Genomic DNA, 20,873 nt, shown 5'->3' with positions numbered 1-20,873 from the left:
TGTAACTCGGAAATCGCGAAAAAAAGTCAGCTGTTCTATGGAAAATTAAACACCTAACTTTATTATAATATATATCGTATTATAATATATTTTAATATAATATATTAAATTTCAATCAAATTAAATATTCAGTATTGGTAAGTGTGTATATTTATTTGTATTCGACCTTATTTTAGTGCGCATAAAAAATTACAGAATGCTATGAGTTATATATAACCTAATCCATATCCAAAAAGTTTTTTTTTTAATTTCGCCATTCCTATATCTCCTGTCATATTATTTTAGCTATTGAATTACGATAAATTCCGAGTCTCAAATTGATATCCGCCAAATTGTTTCGCAATGTTTGCATCAGATGACGTTTCGTGCGCCCGCGCAGACGACAGGCGTGATTTACGATGAATTTGTTTCATTCTATTTGACAATAGGTACCGCCAGACACGACACTGCTTTACACACCGTTACCGATAGACATCAAAAAGGCCCAAAATTTAGACTACGAGAAAACTCTAGGTCTTGTAAGAGCACGATTGTACCGACACGTTTTTATTACTTTGATTGATTAGTAGATTAAAACGTAAGTATATTTTTATTCATGCATAAGGAAGACCTGTGCCTCAGAAGTGGGCTGTTGATGATGATGATAAGATTTTTATTATACTGTACCTACCTGTTTTTAAAGAAATTTACCGCTTTATAAAATGTTTACTTTAAAAAAATCACGCGAAAGACATAACAAATGCGTAAAGTGGACGTTGATGTCTTTTTCACCGTCATAAAGAAATCAAGTTATTTTCTTGAACTTGTGACCGTGACCATGAATTTAATAACTAGCTGCGCCCCAGGGCTACGTTCTCGTGGGAATTTCGGGTTACAAAGTACCCTGTGTGTTATTCCAGGTTCCAGTATTCTACCTGTGTACCAAATTGCATAACCAACGGTCCAGTAGATTTTGCGTGAGAGTAACAAACATACATAAACTAATACATCCTCATACACTTTCGTACTTATAATGTTAGTAGTTGGAGTAGGATTTTCTTTCAATATTGTTGTTTTATTTTTATTTAGGTATTTTTTTTTCCATAAACCAACAACTTTATATTCCCTAAGGGAGATCTGTATAGGATTTAGTTCGAGTTTGTATTAGCGACACTAGCCAAGTTTGAAAGTACACATAAAGTTTTCACTTTACGCTACGCTTGATACTTATATACTTGTGGTCAATCTAGTCACAATCACAATGGCCGCTCTCTCCGATCCGATGGCCCTTAAGCCACATTCCCACGTCATCAGTGTGTTCATCAGGATACATACAGGTTTTGGGCGCGGTCAACTAGACATCCACTTGCCGTACCTTTCCTTTCTATCTCCTACTTATTATCATAATTCTTAGTTTACAGCACTTCTAACCTTTGGCCTTTTCGTGTGTACTTTTATATGTCTCGCTAAATCTGGTGCCTAATTTTCGTTTTAGACTCATTAGCTCATATCTTGACGGTGATACCGCATAAGGTGGGCACCACCGTCAACTTTGCCGTTAACATTAACATGCGCAAAAAAACGCAAAGTCTACACCATTTTGTCTAAATAACAGAGGCTGCGCGCCGGTCAAAATCAACGTCAAATTTGACGGTGCAACTCACCCGTAAAGTTTTTTTTTTCGTTTATCTATGTGGAGATGCAAGGGATAAACCGTCGTCTGTAATTTCTTATTTACTTAATAATGTTGTATTATAAGGCGTAAGCCAAGTCTTTTGAACTTTTAGTCTTATTCTGAATATATCTTACGTTCTAGCTACCTTGCATTGGATAACATAATTTAAACTTTTTTATACCTTCTTATCCGTTTGGTTTGAAAAATCAGCTTGCCAGTATCCAAATATGTTTATCTTTTTCATTGTGAAGAAGAGCAAAGATATAGATAGGTAGGTACTTAGTTACGTATATTTTATCATGGAATTAATAGCTATACTCTGGTACCTACTAACTCCATGTATTTTATTCCGAAAATAGGCTGCGGGCGAAGTCTTCGTTGTCGAAGACTTCGCTACGCTACTACATTGTTGTAGTATAAAATGCGTTAATTTGTTTTAAAAGCAGTTATTCGTTACAAGTGGCCGAGTAGTGTTTACAATATTGGTTACAATAAAAATTCACACGCTAAAGCGGAAATTGTCGCAATGTACTTAAATACACCTAAAATAACCCATATATGGTAATCAGTATTACAATCTTATACTCTCGAATTTCTCAGTGACGTAGATCAGCTACCTTTACTCGACTCGTGAGTACTGTTTTTGTTCACAGTAAAAATCGGTCAAGTGCAAGTTATAATGTTGAGTGGCTGTTTCAAAACATTTTTTATTGTGAAAATGCGTGTCCACTGTTATTCAGCTTTAATAATCTATTGTTATACCGTATAGTTGTGTATTTAACAAACCAAATCAAATGTTAGTGATTGTTACATCAATAATGTCAATAAGTGATGTATATCATCCTAAATTGAATAAAGAATTTTGAATTTGAATTTGAGATATTCTCAGATTTTTTTTGTATGGTGTGCTGAAAAGAAAAAGTTTTTTTTTTTCAATTTTACGAAACGTTCTTAGGTACAGGTACCTAACCTGCGACGTGAACTAGAGCAAACATGAAGGTACTCTTAATTGAGATAAACACTTTATATCCGTCTGTCCTTGAAACATTGTCTTCAATCGTGAGCGCACTTTAGTCACATGACATCTAGAGCTCGTGACAATGCGCCTGCGTCTCCTCCTTGCAAAACCACTGGTTAATACGCAGATCGCTCTGAATATTGCCAAAAGCCAGTGCTGGATTAAGCGAACCTAATACTTGCTTAATAATTACAGCGATAATGAATTTAGTTAGGTTCTTATCATCTCAGCCATAAGAAATATACCCGTTGGACAATGGGCTAATGTCATCTTATTGGTACCTACCTAAGTATAATACATTATAGCTATGTATAAAACCAGGATTCATTTAAAATTAAATTTAACTACAGATTTTTTACTCTGGGGCCAATTCAATCTTTGACGTCAATAAGTGATGTATATCATCCTAAATTGAATAAAGAATTTTGAATTTTTGACGTTAATAAGTGATGTATATCATCCTAAATTGAATAAAGAATTTTGAATTTGAAAAAATGTGATATGTCCATATACATTACCTATACATTTAATATATTTTTGAAAAGCTACTTGATTTAATTCGTCGAACTTATACGTACTTATACGTAACACGAGTATTCCGGAAGAAGAGTAGACAAAAATACGTGTGTACAATCACTACCGAATACAAATTATGCCCAAATATAAGTTTCAATGACTCGATTAAATGGGTTGTTTGTTTTGATTCATGGTTTTATTTACACAAACCATCACCTTAATTTTGCATACATGCCTTTTACCTACTTAGAGGACTGCGGAGGACACACTTATGATGGGAAATTCACACGGGGGTAGCCGCGGTCAAAAGAAGCAATATTTTGTCTTCATGTTAGTGTACGAATCGGTATCCTACACTGCGACATTGTTTTGAAATCGGTGATTGGGAAAATAGATCGCTGAATTGATAATTAGAGATAAATTGGAGTGACTGAACTAGTCACGTTCTGCAAAAGCTCCTTTTGACAAGTGACGGATAGATTGCAGGTTCCTGAGACAAAAGGAACGGTTAGACTTAATCGCTCGAGGAGTAACGACCTGTTGCTACATTTTCACGTGATGAATTTCAAAATATTGTCTTTATTTTGACACATGCTATAAGTGAACTAAGTTACAATTTTAAACAAATGCCATATGAGATATTATACATAAGTATATGTGTTATATTTTCCATCAGTGGCGCAGCGTGCGTCCCTGTATCAACATTAGTTGGAAGAGTAAACGTAAGTAATTATATACTCTTTGGGTAAAGATTCCTCACAAAATAAACAAAAATGCTTGCCATATTAAATGAAAATAAATATTTATTGATTATAAAAAATCCAGGAAGCACGAGATTAAGTGACGTTGTGGATAACATTAATTTGTGCTTAAACACGTTCACCAACACCCTTGTAGCCCGGGGGTCCCGTATCATTGATACGGCGGTAGCTACGCCCCTGTTTTCCACATTCCTCATTTTCTAAATACGTTGAAGCCTATAGACTATATCATACAACAGACGGGATATATAATACTAAGCAGCAAGGAGACATTTTTATTTAAAAAGTATGTTAAGATAACATAGAAATGAATATATCAGTAATTGTGTAAATAATAAAGATTTTTAAAACATAAGAGTATAAGGTTGACACATATGAAGTTAAGTTTAAAACACACATTTTTTTAACACATAAGCTCTATCTACATAGATAGAGCTTATGCTAGCTACATAGATATGCTCTATCTACATAGATACATAGATAGAGCTTATATGTTTTAAAAAACTTTATTCTATTCGAAAGTTAGGTAGGTACGTACAAGGTTATATCCTGAATCATGATAGCAAATTTGATCCATTTATTTTTTTAAGTAAATTAGACATCAAAACACCGTAACAGATATCCGTGTGTCTTTGTCTTCACTTCTTTGTTGCTTATATGTCTCACCTTGGTGTAAATAGTCTCTTATACGACTCCATTAGAACTTCAATCGTTAAGCCATCTTCGTTATGTCGGTGTAAGGTCAGGGTCATGATTAGGGTTGCCATCCGTAATATAAAATTTAATTTAAATAATATATAGTACCAAAATACTATATTTTACCACTTATATCTAAGCTATTAAACTTATATTGTGAATGTAAGTGGCGCCCCCACTAAAATGCTAAGTTATGCTTGTTCGCACAAGCATATCTTTTCAGTGGGGGCCAAACCGCATATTGAGCGCGGCATTCATTCGTTGGTAATGTAAACAACCACCTGATTAACTAATCAGGGATCACATTTACACGAAAGAAAATTTGTACCTACTACTTTTTTTCTTGGATTCTCCAATACCTTTAGTTCCAATTTGAATTACTATTTTTAGACATATTTTGTCAACCGATGGCAACCCTACTCATGATTCATGTCGTAATTTCTCTCACGACACCGCTCTCTATTGAGACGAAACTGTGTTAAAAATTACAACAAAATGTAAACAATAGTGAGCAAGGTCTATGAATTATAGACATCTGGTGGCTTCTGGGGTCATTATCAGTATCTTTGCACGCAACTGACTTAACGAGTTCATCAGCTGCTCGTAACCTAATGATAGTAATCATTGTAATAGCATATCATATTTCATTTGAAATAAAATAGGTACTCAGTGCAAAAAATATTTTATTTAAGCATGCAGGACGTCTGATGGTAAGCAAACACCACAGCCCAGGGACGCCAGCAACCCGAGATGGGTCACCGGGGCGTCGCCGACTTTTTGAGAAAAAACGATAGACTCTTGTAGGTACGTACTTACTTGAAAACCCCAATGTCGAAACTATTGGGGAACACCGCTGAGGGAAATTTATTCCATAGTTTAGTATAGCGCAGGCGTTAAATATAAATTTTGTGTTTTTTATGAACCAAGTAGGCACGCGGCCCACCAAATGGTAAGTGGTCACCGGAGCCTATGGACGCCTGCAAAACCGGGGTCGACACGCGCGAGGCTTTGTGGCTTAGGGTCTTTCGCCACAGTCCTGTATTTACACTACCTCTCTTCCATCAAACCGGAACACAACAATGCAAGCACTGCTATTCATGGCCGTTATGCAGTATAATCAGCGGACTTTGGGTTTCGACACACACATGACGGGATGAAACCGGAAATACCTACAATAATATAATTTTGACCTTTCGAAGAGCAAATGAAATTCTAGGTTCTTAACTATTTATGCTAGCATATAACATCGATGATGTTACTATGTCTGGACATTATTAGATTTCTTCCTATGATGAAGAATATCGAAATGACTATTAAATGAATGATAATTAAGTTAGCCCATTAGATAAGTTTTTATCTTAGATAAACATAATGTTCCGTTAGATCTAACTTTTATCAACCTAATGACTTTCTACTCTCTGTTTTAGTTTAAAGATATATCTGAAGAGATATCTGAATTTGTATTGACGTGGATTTACTTTCGATTTATAAGTTCTTACCAATCTTTTTCAAAAAAATATCAAGGAATCGAAGGCCTCATTTAGCTGCATGGTCCGCTTATTGATAGAATTGAGATTAAATAGTTGCTTACGTATCACCAATGGGAAGAATAGTTATAGCTCTTCCTTGATTGGCTATTTCAATCTGCGCGGAAGGAGAAGCATCTAGCAAATCTCTTTGTTTTTATTTCTCTCCCAGACCCGCCAAAAACCTTTAATAGTTTATTAGTACAGTCAACAGCACATTAACATATCAAAATTCATTTCAAACTCGTCGCTATGCAGGGTAACTTAATGTGCTGTTGACTGTACATTCAAGACTTGCAGAGAAGTATCTAGCTCGTCTAGTCTTAATGGCTCTGTCTTATGTCGGTCACGGACAGACAACATAATAAAAAATATACAAGTTAGAAGTAATTATATACATTTAGGCACAAATAAAATACATTTAGGCTGTAACCACTGTAGCTACGCATACTTATGGAAATTCACTTGAAAAGATCCCTCCGTGGGATAACTCCGCCGTTGTTCGTCACCATTTCTTTATTTAGTACAAACAAAGAAATATTTGAACATCATGGATTTAGTACTTACGGGTGTAAGGTTAGTTACTACACAATTACTGTCTAGGGCTACTATACCTAATGTTTGACATTTAACTTCTAATGCAAACCAGTTTTTAGTAAAACTGGCACACTATCTAAAAAAACAAAATATTTAACGATAGTTCACGACTTTCACACACACCTACACTATGTAGGTAAGTACCCAGCACTCAGGACTTTTACATACAGGTTGACTTTTTAAACTTTGGCATCCATTTGTCTATATGTTCATTTCATGATCATAGACAGAGCACGAAGACATAAGTGTCTTCATGCTCAGTCTCTTCATGCTTTGGATGCCCTTGTTTAAAAAGACACCCTGTCTGGCTACAGCCAGATAGTCATTATGATGGCATGCCACACAAATTACTGCAGCGGGCGGGCAGTGCCATCCCACGTGCTCGTCATTTCGCCACCGCAAGGTCCAATTGAGCGTGTATTGTGTTGCAACTCCGTGGGACTGCATCAAATGCACTCTAGTTTTTAGCAATGCATGTAGGTACGATCATCCGTAGTTAATAACGTATGATATTGATCACTTGGTTGAATGACTTGGTTGACTGACTAATGACGATAGTTTTAAGTTATTCATTCGCTTCAACTGCGAAGAACTTTTCGAGGATATAAGTATAATTCACTAGATGCGCCTCGGGGCTTCGCTCTTGGGGAAATTTCGGGATAAAGAGTACCCTATGTGTTATTCCAGGTTATTTTCTACCCGTGTTTTGTACACGTTCATAACAATCGGTCCAGTAGATTTTGCGTGTAACATACATACATACATACACACATCCTCACAAACTTTCGCATTTTAGTATAACATTAGTATAACATTAGTAGGATTGCAAATAATAATACCTACCTACCTATAATCTTATTTTTTTATGTTTTCAGAAACTCTCAAACAAAACAATAGCATACAGTTTGCTGTGCATCATTCACATGTCTGCGGCTGCAGCGACACAGTTCTCGTCACACATCAATGTGAACACGCCAGCGAGGAGCTATTCACACGGAGTGGGGGACCCGGTGCATCTGTTGGAGCGCAGGGCGTTCCAGAGACAGTCACAGAGGGCGCAGCAGAGGAGTTTGCGAAGTGAGTAGAAATTTCTACTGTAATTTTAAAAAAAAAGTTAGTTTATTATATATTATATATATACATTGCAAGTTAAACAAAAGCTTGTGAAATATTCGATCACGATGACTTATTGTTTACTTTACCAAAGTATTTCACCAAAATTTAAAAGTGAAAACTTGTAAATGACTTTAAAGTTATTTATCTTAGTTAATTTGTTAAAAAATGCTGTAAGTTTTCTGAATAAATAAAATAAAAATAAAATGTTTTTTTCAAAATATAACGGAAACGTTTTGAGCGTAATTGTTGAATAATTTTGCATATTCCCTATTATTTTCCTTTCTTCCACTTACAGATCACAGGGGAATTCGGCCAAAACCTAACCTAACAAAAAAATAAATTAATCCACATTGCAGGGTCGCCCCAGGGCTACCCGCAGGTGAAGCCGACCGTGCCCTTCACTGCGGAGGAAGCGCCGCCTTTCAACTCTCTGAACGCACCATGGCAGTACAACAATTATGTGGGTAAGTTGATATAAGTAACAACCCTTTATTACGACCAAAACAAGAAACGATTTTGAAAAAGACAACTAAGTAGAAAGATTTACAATTAGGCGGCCGTAATGCTTGTAGCGTGTGATTCCGCCTTAGTATAGGACCACTCCATGTCCTCTTGTGGATGTCATATGATATGTTATTACCTTGATTGTGTGATTCCTGAGGAAGTTTTATAGATTTATAATTTATAATGGTTTTACCCTAGCGAAGCTGCATGAGAGGGTGGCGCTATCAGCTATAGTATAGATAAGATATATACTTACTTATAACCATTTGCATTAACCGTTGCAGACGTCCCCATCCCAGTGCTGCCACCGTCGCCGTACAAAGTGGACTCTCCGGACCCCGAGTCGCTGTGGCCAGAAGGTCTATTTCTGCCTCCGGTACCGCCGCCGCGCTTCGGAGTCTACAGCCGCCGAATCGACTCGCCAGAGGTAACATCAGGTAAACCAAGGTCGTTACAACTTTGGTGTCAGGTTTTCAACCAACGTCTAAGATGGTGGCCTAGCAGCATCTGCTTTACATGACCATGTCTATCGCCTTCCACAGACGATCTACTAGTAGTGTGCAGCACCTACTTCCTACTACGTACTAGCCTTATGTTATGAAGGCTACACACAATCGCCGAACTCGAAGAGATGCCGACACGAATGCATTAAGTAACATGGCGTAGTTTGTATGAGTGATTTTATTTACCGCAATGAAAACTCCAAGTTCAAGAACTAGTCCGCGATAATGTGGTGACGGCAATGCCCGGCATCACAGTAGTTGTTATAATAAGGTGTCGATTCAATCCATGGAATTAGTAGGTACTCCGTACAGTACCTACTACTTCTATGATTCAATCATTTTGTCAAAGCATTTATAAATTAGAAATAAGACCTACACAGCCACTTCTTCACATCCAAATATAATCATTTCCCAAAAAGCTAACTAGCGTCGAAAATACAATACTAGAAAGAAATGCCGAAGGAAACTCATTCAAAACAGTGTTGGTCCCTGTCATGCGATAAGGGCTTAACTTTTTAAATCTTTTTTTCCCAATAATATAATGAAGTACCTAGGTCGTTACTCTCTCGTAGGTTTCATGTATCTCTGTACCAAATTTCATCCAAGTCGGTTTGAGTTTATTAGTTTATTAAAAAATACAAATCCCTTAAAATATTAATATGAATAACTTGGCACTTTCTTACATTGCAGAGTCGGAGATCAGTGATCCATACCTACTAGAAGGTTCTGAAGCCATAGAGGCCGTGCAGCGCGCCAACCTCCACGGCAACCTATATTTCCACGACATTCCCCACATCATGTCCCTGCTCGAAAACCAACAACTTAGGATCAAAAACCAATTGAAACCCCATCGTTTAGCCAGCATACGACACACCTGGCCCTATTATCGCCCTTAGCCCGTTAAATTAAACAAGTAAAATAAAACTTTATATTTGTATAATATTATAAAAAATACTCATTTACAAAAAGTCATAATTATTAAATCTGCATTTCATTAATAAAATATACCTCAATCTAAGCATTCATTATTTACATATTTCACACTTCCCATTATAAAAATCATTTTCCACATTAAAACTAATGAACTGTAGCAATGTATAAATTCTATACTCGACTCTTTCCATATAATTGTTTCTAAATTAAGTCAAAAGTACAATGCAAACAGTATATGTTTTATAATATTCTATATAATACTTTCTTTCTTATGTACTTATAGATACATGTTTAAAATTATACAAAAGTCGCTACATTACACAAGTATTTTGTAGAAGTAGTAGATAAATCTTAAATTAGATTTATTTTCAAAAATATAAAAATGGCAGTGCATAAATTGACATTCATAATTGTAAGTATATTTTAAGGACGGATACAAAAATACTAAAATACTAAAGATCTGTAGTAGTTATCTCAAATTAAATCTATCTTCAAAAAAAGGCAGTGCTTAAAACTGAGATTCATAATTACAAGTCTTATTCTATGGATGGATACATACATACATATTGTTAGTGTATCATTTTGTTTACAGATCTGTGGTGATTAAAATAATTTACCAATTTTTTTTATAAGGAATCCGGCATGGATAGCATTCAAAGAACTACATACTGAAAAAGTTAAAAGGAGTAAATAATATTCTATAATTTACATTTCAAATAAACAATTAATTGACATACTTTATTTAATATATTTTATCTTTAATTGATATATTTTATCTGTAATATTATAACATCGCCAGAAAAAAAATTAAGTGAATCTGCTTTTAAGAAACTACATCACAATTGAGTATTATTTCTATTTCTAGCACCTTTTTCCTTTACCTAAAATGTTATCAGTTTCAAATGTTAAAAACAATTTATCAATATCATAAGCACAGTGATTTTAGGAATTTAATATTGTATTTTAATCACTTTCACACACAACTAAATTGTTTTCAATATTTGAAATCATAAATTTGTTCTCAAAATATATCTTTTTATAATAAAATTATGTAAATAAGTAGATTAAATGAAAATTAGTTGAATTGTCTGAATTTGTCTATAGACTATCACTTTTTCTTATCACAAAATATTATGAGCAAGGGAGTTCCTAGCAGAAACTTATAAATTGACCAATAAATTTACAAGATCTTTATATATTTTTATCAACATAATATCATATAATGAAAATTGAAACAATCTGCTTTTCCAGACATCATATTCCAACTATGCCTATAAAATGTTGTAGGCTGTTATGAGAACAGCTAATAAAATCATAGGTGAAAACAAGGACACACTAACTGCTGAATTGCACAGATCACCATTGCAGAAGCACATGTACACTTTCCTGTGGTTCCACATGGTGTATGCGCATCGCTCTTCATAATCATTTGGAGGTCGTTGAAGGCACATTCTTTCCGTTGCAGCTCCATAATCTGCAACCATTATAGAAAGTAATTATAAGCTTGGTACACAATGGGTTCAATTACATACTCTTCAGTGGTAAAATCACTGTCTTAGCATTTTTACATTACCTATTTAAAAAGCATTACCAACATGTTTTCTGAGGCTATGAAGTAACACTTTCTATCACTCACCATCACAGGTTCATACAAGAATCCTACTTGTCCCACATATGTTTATCTTGTCAGATGCCTTTAGGCGATTTAAATAAAATATGACACCAGTGTTAGCAGGTGTGTTAACACTCAATAAAAAAAATGTAGCGAAGTTTAGTACATAGATATACTACTAACCATCAGTCCTAAAGGTTCCTGTAGTTCCCTCAATCATTTTGGCACACCATCCTGAAGGACAAGCCATAACATGAATGCCGGCTTCAGCTTCAGGCTCTGTCACATTAAATGGAAATGGATCTCCACATGTGCCTAGTTCACCACGCGATCTACATCTAATACATCGCTTGTTTATGCCTGAAATAAATTAAAACATTTAACTGTAATTTTACTTTTTGTTTTTATTATTGATACAAAACCATTGTATTTATTATGATTATTTCTGACAATGCTTATTTAATTTACCTTTGAGCCCAGAGGTGATAAAGACAATTGATAAACAAAAGGATTGTAGTCGATCTAGCTGTGCGGGAATTGAGGGGTCAATAGACAAAAAAAATATGTTCATTATACTTACTGACAGATCTCATACTCATATCTATTTATTAATTACGTAGTATTAGAACTGAGCTTATAAGGTGTTCTAATTGGAAAAATATCTGGTCGTTTGTTGCTAAATGCTTGATGGCATTAATTAAACCAGTTAAATACCTACCAAGTGAACAAAGTACACAGTATAATATAAAGAAAACATGTGATACCCTTTGTAATGATAGGTATAGCTTTGTGAGATACATTACAAACCACTAAACTAAGGTATGACTGACATATTAAATAGGTATCTTCAACCATTGTCAGGAAAACTCTCACTTTACCTTGAAAACATTCTTGTAGGTAATAAAATAGTTACTTACAGTTAGCTTCTTCTGTTAGAAGAAGGCACAGCACGGCGCTCACAAATAATGTATTGCACTTCATTTTGCTACATTCAAAATAATAAGTAATATAAAACTATCATGAACCATTACATATAAGTGATACAAATATGTTCATTTTACATTAGGTATTTCTAAAGTAAATTTCATTCAACAGCTCGCTATCACTTTTTGAATGAATGATAATTTTACGCTACGTCCGTCGCGTCATTCGTCAACGTCAACGTCATGAAGCAATGTTAGTGTTGCCCATTGATCTACATAGTACCTACATGGTTAGTAAGTACTTGGAGTACGTCTACATGGGTACGTGTCTACGTCAGTGGAATAATCCAAACATTGAGATTCGAATATAGTACATACCTATATAGTGATTATATCGAACTATACAAACTCGGATGTGATGCGAGTAGGTATTTTTTTGACATAAAACTCATAAAAACTATTGTAAATAAGACAAATGTAGTGATGTTGCAAGTGCGATTTATTGCTTTATCACTAGTAATACAATCACTAACGCACCTAAATAATATTATTCCTACAATCGATTATTGTGGTTATTTTTTTGATGATGTTGAGAAATTAATCGTTACCAAACCTTGTCCTTAAATGTCGTAATCTTATGCCTATATAGGTCTTCCTAGTAACTTTTCATTTTTCTGAAAACTAAAAAAATCATACCAATATCCCATAATGTTTGCTAAATGGAAGAAAATTTTAGAAAAATATTATAAAGTTCATAAAGCAAAAATACAACCATGTTCAAAATATATCATTTATCTTCTACTTTATATACACAATTAATTGAAGACTTAGTTTATTTACATTACTGCATAGTGATGTACAGATGATCTTTTACCAGACGTGTCATCGCCTATTAGTAAATTACACGCCTCGCAAAAAGTTCATCACCCACCACCACCAACTTGTCACGCTCACGCTTTTTCAGTCACTAATAGCGGTAGTAGTCTAGTAGTAGTAGTGGTTCCAACATCTAAAGTCTCCAAAGAAGGGAATGAAATGAACGACGAACCGTGGTTCCGCCCCTAGGCCGCTTAAGTTCGGTTTTCGAATTAGCGCGGCCTTACACATTAGCTTTCCGAATATAGAATCCTAATCAGGAACCTAAATAGCGCATATTACGCAAAGCTCAAAGCAGATGGCGCTGCTGGTGCAACTAAGGTACACAAACATTGCCAATGGAGGCAAGAAGCGCCTATAACTACTAATTTCATGATATATACATATACCACAGATATAAGAGTTTTAATATCTATATACATCAACCTACCCAAACCTACCAAAATTGCAAACTCGTCATTATTACCGTGTCACAGAGTTTCATGCAGGTTAACTTGTTGTAATGTCAACTGTACATACATATTTGCGTCTCATTCTGATGCAGCGAAAGATTTCTGATTGGTTTAAAAATGGATTTACCGCCTAAATAAATCCCATAGACAAAATGAAACGTCTTGTTTGTTTGTAGATAGAAATAGAGGATAGCACATCACATTGTGTTTGATTCAATGAATTTATTCGGATATTTGTGGATTATTAAAATTTGTAACTTTTGTATGTATCCGAACGAAACAAATCTTTGGTTGGCGCTCTTCATCTTCAAATTGAATCAAATTTTTTAACATCAACATGGCGGATAAATCAGAAAGTAAGTTTTATTTACAAAATCGTAAAACATTTTCATAGAATTCTGAATATGTTACTGAAACCATCTTAAATTTACCTTATATATAACCTCTTGGCGCCAGTGTTTACATTTGAGACACTACTCGCGTTTGGATTAGGATGACCTAGCTTCGATGTATTCAAAATTTGAAAAAATTCAAATCTGAAGATGAAATTGTCATTAAATTTATCGAAATTTGAATTTTTGAAATTGTAACTACTGTTGTGACTAGCTATCATATATTGTCCACTTTGTACTAATCGTTTTATGATGGTATAGTTTTATCTTGTTCATATTTAAAACTAAATATTCTATACAACTAATATCAATTCTTATTTTGCTGTTTGCACAGGGGAGCGCGATGGAGATACGTCTCGTACTCAATATCGAATTAAAGATGAACCAATGGATATGGATTTTCCAGAAGACGAAGAAGAACCACCAGCCTTTGGTCCAGCTGCACTTGGACTTCACAGGGTTGGCACTAAGTTACCGCCAAAACCGACCCCTAGTGAGCCGGTGCAAAAATTGAACGCAAGGGGTATGCCAGCGAGAATAAGGAAGAAAAACAGATTTATCTTTGTGGATGACTTTGTTAATACATCTCCCCCAAGACAATCTCCAAAGAGAACACCAAAAATCATATCTAAAACCCCTATTAAACAGTCAAGTGCCAAGAAACAAAAGTCACCATCCAAGGTACAGAGAAATAATGACAAGGTGGATGACAAGATGCCAGAGAGCCCTGGGAGCCAGTCGCCAGACCGAAAGTCAGGCCAAAGGATTGGTATGAGACTGCGAAATTTGTTAAAATTGCCAAAGGCACATAAATGGGTGTGTTTTGAATATTTCTACAGTAATATTGACAAAGCTTTATTTGATGGGGATAATGATTTTATGATATGTCTCAGAGAGTCATTTCCACAATTGACAAATCGAAAATTGACTCAAGTTCAGTGGGCCAAAATCAGACGCATGATGGGTAAACCTCGTCGATGTTCCCAAGCTTTCTTTGCTGAAGAACGAAAGGAGCTTGAAAGAAAGAGAAAATTAATTAGATATATCCAACAAAGAAAAAGTACTGACATTTGCATCAAAGATCTACCTAATGAAATTCCCATGCAGTTAGTTGTTGGCACTAAAGTGACTGCAAGACTAAGAAAACCACAGGATGGTTTATTCACAGGCTGCATAGATGCGGTGGACACTTCTAACAATACTTATAGAATATCTTTTGAAAGACCTAAGCTTGGGACCCATTCAGTGCCAGATTATGAGGTATTGTCTAATGAACCTCCTGATACAATTAGCCTTTCTAGTATCTCAGCAAAGTTCAGACCTCGACATGTTATGCAAGGCATCTATAATTTGTATCAGCAACCAATTCCCATTAACAATAACAATGCTCAAAATGATCCACTTATAGGTTGCTCAGATATCAATAAACAGTTTGATTCAACTCCAGCAAATTATCCTTTTCCATTATTGGAGTTAATAATAAAATTAACAAAAATATTACGTGCTAAGAGAGCGAAAATTGATAGACTCCGGGAATATAATTGTGAAGCTGAGAAAAGGAAATGTTTTGGTGACAAAATGCCTGAAGACTTTGAAAGAAAATATGCTGCCACAGTAATTGATCTAGAAAGAATGAACATGGACTTACAAGAGTATATCAATGAAATACAATTATATTGTCAGCAAATTGCACCAGGACCCAGCTTGGATGCAATGTTAGCTCCATCTCATTTGAGAGAAAGATGTCGGGAAGAGGCCAGTGTGCTTGTAGACAAGAATAACAAAGGTTCTGTGAAAGATGATTTCTTAATAGAACTTATAACAGATCTTACTGCCCTCATGTTACAAGTTAAGAGCTTGTCTGATTCTGATGAAAATGCTTATGAACTGAGTGTTTTGCAAGGAACCATGGATTTAATAAAAATGAAGTTAAAACCGCAACATCAAAAGTTGTTCCAAAACAATGTTGAAGTTCATATGCATAGAATACAGATGGGATTAGGTCAAATGTCATCCAACTCTTATGTTACTGGTACATAAACCCAAATTACATAACCATTATATTATATAAATAATTATAAATGATTTTAATTGTGATGGATGAAATTTACATGATTTATTCAAGTGCTTTGTTATAATACATTTATAGGCTTCCCTTTCATGTATGTAGTTGCATGGATTTAAGATGATTTTAAATGCAAAAACTTATTATTCTCTAGATTACAACTTACCAAGAGTCTGTGTATCAGAATATATTTAAATATTAAGATCAAATTTAAATAGGTTATTTAAGTGTATATATAGAGCAGCGCATGCGCCAGAATAAATCTATTGTATTATTTCCTAATAGCAATTTTATTTTAGGATGCATAAAATATTGTCAAATGTTTACCCCGTTAAATAAAAGTTAAAACATGCTTTATGCTAAAATATGTCACTATCTCACTTTATAATATTTGCCATTGACAGAAAGTAACAAAAAATAGGTACTTAAAGTAGGTATGTTTTATTGAATAACAAGATTACATAGCATTGTTCTTTCTCTGGGCCAGCTAAATCTGCACACTAGCGCCACCGTCACAGGAGATTAAACTACCATCAACATAAACATACATACTAATATTATAATTATAGAGGAAAGGTTTGTATTTTTATTCGTAATGTATAAACTCAAAAACTACTAGGCCGATTGTGATGAAAGGCATACTACAAGAGCGAGTCGCTAGTACTTTAAAAAGGACTAGTTTTTGCCCGCGGCTTCGGCAGCTACAGACAAAAATTCGCCACCAAGGCTATCGATTTCTTCCTCAAAGCAGCAACTGTGTCATATATATCATATAAATCATCTCCTGTGGTACTGGTATGCTTAAGCTTTTTATGGGACGATGGGACTAGTGTGCCCTTGGAATAACGAGCACTCATAGATTTAGAAAGGGCTCCGCGCGCGGGTCCCCTTAGTATTTTCTACTAGAAACATGGACGTTTTCGGTACATTCGGGGTGAAATGTTATTTGTATGTCTCCTGTATGTACTTGTAACTCCCTATACATAGGAATCATTTGTTGGGAGTGGTTGGGATAATCCTTGAGTTGTCCAGGGAATAATATACCAATTCATAAATAATTAATACACCTTAAACAATATAGTTCATGAATCAAATTTTATTAATGTACTTAGTACATAATTTCAATGATACAAAATTGATGGGTGTGCATTTCGCAATTCAATAACGCTAAGCATAAATCGATATAGTTTTAGATAACCATTCGTCGCTGCGGCCACATAGACATCTAAACTATTAACTATCCAGTAAATTGGCAATGAATAGGCAAGAGCTAAAGTTATAGAAAACTTGGCTACATAGTAATATAACAACCAAACCAAGCTTCTTTTTTATACTCTTAATGCATAAAATACATAAGACATATTAGGTTCTTGGCAGAGTATGTAAGGGTTTTTACATCAAGCATTTTAGCATCAAGTTGTGTTCTACTCTCGATATCAATTGGTGTATCAAATTGAATGTTGGCGGCACGATCCGATGCCGTGAGAAACGCGATGCGCTCATTACAATCCGGAACGTTAGGTAGCAGTTTTTCGGCGGATTCGACAATATGACTACGACATACGCATATCAGAAAGTAAAACAGTAAAGCTGTGTCCTAGTCCGGACCGGCATATGTATGATTTTGATTTCCTCTCTATAATAATTTTGATATCATACAAATTACTGGACATTTTCACTGGAGTCTTTACGAGAAATTTTTTATGCCCATTGCCCCATACTAAAAAAAAATATCTACATTTTATCACAATTTTACTTTTAATGAGTAGTATAAACAAAACCATTACAAATTATATCAATAAAATATTAAATCATATCTTAATGAAATAATTTTTATTCAGTCTAGTATGATGTCTAAACCAGATAAGTATCTAAATATACTTGATTATTTCTTCATGATTTGTATTTGTTCAGCATTTCTAATAGTTCGTCTGCTTCTTCTCCAGTTTTCACTCTTATAAGTATTGGAACTGGAGGAGGCTTTGAATCTGGAGTTGGAATGCACATCATCATAACATTATTCTTCCCCATGCGTTGGATGGGGAGTACTGATGCAAGAATTAAGTTCACTAAAACATTTCCCAAGCTTGTGTTTGCACGGACCAACAACTGGTGTTTATCATTTTCTCCAACTTTCTTAATATAAAGAGTACCAACACCTTTATCAACAAAATTTCCATCTTTTTTAACAAAAACTTTACATTTCTGTTCATAAACACTGTTTTCTTCAGAAATAGGTTTATATTCTACTTTAGGAGGTGCATCTTCATCTTCATTTTCTTCATCCTTTTTTGGTTCCGATGGGGTAGGTGCTTGAACATTAGAACTGAAACTAAATGGTTTCCCAATACCAAATGAAAATGGTGCTGCTCCATTAGTGTTAGTACTTGTATTTGTGGAAAATAACGATGAAGTTGCAGTAGTTGCTGTGGGTGCCATAGGTATACCAAATCCTACTTTATGTGTGTCAGTTTTATTATTTTCATTTTCGGTATTATTTATAGCACTTCCAAGCATAAAACCTGTTGGTTTTGGCAATGATGTATTGTTTTGTATATGGAATGGTGATTCTGTGGTCTTACTTTCTTTGCTTACTCCTTGATATTCATCTTGAATTTCCTTTAAGTATTTTTCATAATCTTTGAATATTGGAGTAAGAATACAAAATGGTGTTTCTCCAACATGTTTTTTGATCCAATCAGAAACAGACTCATTCAACCCTTTTAACTTTGAACAATAAGTAATTTTTTTATCATCAGCTTTCTCTGTAGGCTTATTTGAATTGACTGAATTAGAACCAGATGTGAATAAAGAACCAGTGCTGGTTTGGGTTACTGGAGTAGTAGAAGGTTTAATGCTAAATGGTGATGAATTTGTTGAGCTTGTAAATAACTTACTACTGCTATTTGTAGTTGGTCCACCAAACATAGTGGATGATACCTGTGATATTGGCATATTAGTCTTCATCTCATTCTTGTCACTGGTTGATTTCATAGGTGTTTGAATTTTGAATGGTGAGTCGTTAACAGTGGAATCAGCTTTAGTAGCAGTAAATAATGATGAAGCGGTAGTTGTAGATGCACTAGTAGTAGTACTCCCAAACATTGTTGTAGATGCACTAGTGGTAGTACTCCCAAACATTGTTGTAGATGCACTAGTGGTAGTACTCCCAAACATTGTTGTAGATGCACTAGTGGTAGTACTCCCAAACATTGCTGTAGATGCACTAGTGGTAGTACTCCCAAACATTGATGATGATGGTTGACTTGTGCCCAATCCAAACATAGGTTTGGATTCTGATGGTCCTTGTACACCAAAAATACCATTACTTGAATTGCTTGAAATTGGTGTGTTACTAAATATGGTTGATGTCACAGTTGTGTCACTCTTATTTGCCGTAGAGTGTGAATTTTTATTGCCATTTGTTAAATTTGCCAAAAAATCAAATGATGAAGGTTGTGTCTTGTTGAAACCTCCGAATCCACTAAAAACACTTTTCTTTGGCTAAAAATAAGAAAAAGGAGAAATTTTAAAATTTACTTGTCTAAAAACTTGAACTGATAACCTTTGCTAGTCATTTCCAAAATATTAGTATCTTGTTACAAACAGATAAATAATAACCTTAATATCTTCAACATTAGGAAGTTCATTTAGATACTTACTAAATAAAATTGACATGCATTATTATTCTAGCCAGAAAATTGTCAACAAAGATATATAAAATATACCTTTGTAGGTATGGGTTTTTCAAAATTCAAGTATATTGGTGGCAAGTATAAAAAAAATGAAATTAGATTAACATCTGAAAAAAAATCACCTCATCACCGGATACTAGTGATCGTCTTTTCGCAGTCCTAATCACGCGTTTTTCAAGAACGTCCTTAGGCGCTGCTTTGAACGTACCCATTTCTTCCCGCTCACTTGGATCATCGTCGTTCCAATTCTCATGGTTAAGATCAGTCGTAGCTTGTCGTTTTACAGACATTATTTATATATATAATTATTACTTTCACAGTAGATTTGAAGAGCGAAATAGGTTTTCTTGCGGCAGGTCCTCGTGCCGTCAGGTACTACTTTTTACTCATTTTCGAGAAGATGTGAACAGTGACTGATCTAACTGCTTTAATAAAATCACGCAGTAAAACATAAAAAGTATCTCTAATGGGATTTTTAGAAAAATTGCAAAAAACACGCACTTATTCTAACGCAAAAAAATGTCACAAATCTGACATGACAAATCCGAAATCCCAGCCCAGTCAGCCGAACAGCCCCAGTTCCACAAACACACGCGAATTTAAAATGTCAATTGACATTAGGTAGTAGAAGTTACACCAGTGCAAAACAAGCTTTTAATAGATGCAACAAGAACCGGTACGAAACCGATTCACAACATTCATTACCGGTTTTATTCTTCTTATTTAATTTAAAAATAGGGCATATCACGCAAAGCTCAGCTTAGGTGGCGCTACTGGTATAACTTAGGTACACAAACATTGCCAATGGAGGCAAAAAGCGCCAATTTTTAATATTGTTGCAGATTTACGACCTATCTTTTACGCAATCTTGGTGCGAGTTTAAAGGAAAAAGGAAGGATTTAGTGGATTATTCTGAAAATAATAACACCATTTTAAGTTATATCATACCTTCAATGAATAGGGAGTATTAGTACAGCACTGTATGTTAGGTACACAAAATCTTTGCCGCCTTTTGCTATGTCGATTAAAACGTT

At 34.8% G+C, this 20,873-nt stretch overlaps 4 protein-coding genes across 9 annotated transcripts in view; 2 read left to right on the top strand and 2 right to left on the bottom strand.

The window, feature by feature from the left end:
* Window positions 1-9,919, top strand: part of LOC128669631 (uncharacterized) — a 30,218-nt gene extending 20,299 nt beyond the window's left edge. For both annotated transcript variants that reach the window (XM_053744567.2, XM_053744565.2), the window contains exons 2-5: window positions 7,644-7,845; window positions 8,241-8,348; window positions 8,673-8,825; window positions 9,582-9,919. In XM_053744567.2, coding sequence (XP_053600542.1) covers window positions 7,692-7,845; window positions 8,241-8,348; window positions 8,673-8,825; window positions 9,582-9,787 — 621 coding nt within the window. In that variant the 5' untranslated portion in view covers window positions 7,644-7,691 and the 3' untranslated portion in view covers window positions 9,788-9,919. The remainder of the gene's footprint in view (window positions 1-7,643; window positions 7,846-8,240; window positions 8,349-8,672; window positions 8,826-9,581) is intronic.
* Window positions 9,920-10,552: 633 nt separating this feature from the next.
* On the bottom strand, window positions 10,553-12,541 carry rtv (retroactive). Of its 3 annotated transcripts, none has more exons than XM_053744570.1 (3): window positions 12,354-12,541; window positions 11,620-11,796; window positions 10,553-11,298 (listed from the first exon to the last, which is right to left on the bottom strand). In XM_053744570.1, exons 1-3 carry the CDS (start codon window positions 12,415-12,417, stop codon window positions 11,096-11,098), a joined length of 444 nt encoding a protein of 147 aa, XP_053600545.1. In that variant the 5' UTR covers window positions 12,418-12,541; the 3' UTR covers window positions 10,553-11,095. The 3 variants fall into 3 exon arrangements, with proteins under 3 accessions (XP_053600545.1, XP_053600544.1, XP_053600546.1); XM_053744569.2 differs by lacking the exon at window positions 12,354-12,541 and adding an exon at window positions 12,155-12,271; XM_053744571.2 differs by lacking the exon at window positions 12,354-12,541 and adding an exon at window positions 12,017-12,131.
* Window positions 12,542-13,817: 1,276 nt separating this feature from the next.
* Window positions 13,818-16,426, top strand: mip130 (Myb-interacting protein 130). 2 transcript variants are annotated; one of them, XM_053744556.1, is made up of 2 exons: window positions 13,818-14,043; window positions 14,414-16,426. In XM_053744556.1, the coding sequence occupies exons 1-2, from the start codon at window positions 14,025-14,027 to the stop codon at window positions 16,117-16,119; spliced, it is 1,725 nt and encodes a 574-aa protein (XP_053600531.1). In that variant the 5' UTR covers window positions 13,818-14,024; the 3' UTR covers window positions 16,120-16,426. The 2 variants fall into 2 exon arrangements, with proteins under 2 accessions (XP_053600531.1, XP_064292006.1); XM_064435936.1 differs by lacking the exon at window positions 13,818-14,043 and adding an exon at window positions 14,316-14,334.
* Window positions 16,427-17,220: 794 nt separating this feature from the next.
* Window positions 17,221-20,450, bottom strand: Nup50 (Nucleoporin 50kD). 2 transcript variants are annotated; one of them, XM_053744554.1, is made up of 2 exons: window positions 19,962-20,450; window positions 17,221-19,648 (listed from the first exon to the last, which is right to left on the bottom strand). In XM_053744554.1, the coding sequence occupies exons 1-2, from the start codon at window positions 20,127-20,129 to the stop codon at window positions 18,038-18,040; spliced, it is 1,779 nt and encodes a 592-aa protein (XP_053600529.1). In that variant the 5' UTR covers window positions 20,130-20,450; the 3' UTR covers window positions 17,221-18,037. The 2 variants fall into 2 exon arrangements, with proteins under 2 accessions (XP_053600529.1, XP_053600530.1); XM_053744555.2 differs by having other exon boundaries at window positions 20,048-20,449.
* Window positions 20,451-20,873: the final 423 nt, after the last annotated feature.

Source organism: Plodia interpunctella, chromosome 4 (assembly GCF_027563975.2).
Source record: "Plodia interpunctella isolate USDA-ARS_2022_Savannah chromosome 4, ilPloInte3.2, whole genome shotgun sequence".
NCBI lineage: Eukaryota > Metazoa > Arthropoda > Insecta > Lepidoptera > Pyralidae > Plodia > Plodia interpunctella.
The sequence above is the reverse complement of the archived record's forward strand: the minus strand, read 5'-3'. Positions and strand labels throughout refer to the sequence as shown.

Coding starts and splice junctions, on each gene's coding strand:
- rtv (XM_053744569.2), bottom strand. CDS start 12,236: ATGTATCTCACAAAGCTATACCTATCATTACAAAGGGTATCACATGTT. Junction 11,797..12,154: donor CTGTGTACTTTGTTCACTTG/GTAGGTATTTAA, acceptor AATTTATTTCAG/GCATAAACAAGCGATGTATT. Junction 11,299..11,619: donor AGGAACCTTTAGGACTGATG/GTTAGTAGTATA, acceptor TAATGGTTGCAG/ATTATGGAGCTGCAACGGAA.
- Nup50 (XM_053744554.1), bottom strand. CDS start 20,129: ATGTCTGTAAAACGACAAGCTACGACTGATCTTAACCATGAGAATTGG. Junction 19,649..19,961: donor CACTAGTATCCGGTGATGAG/GTGATTTTTTTT, acceptor TCTTATTTTTAG/CCAAAGAAAAGTGTTTTTAG.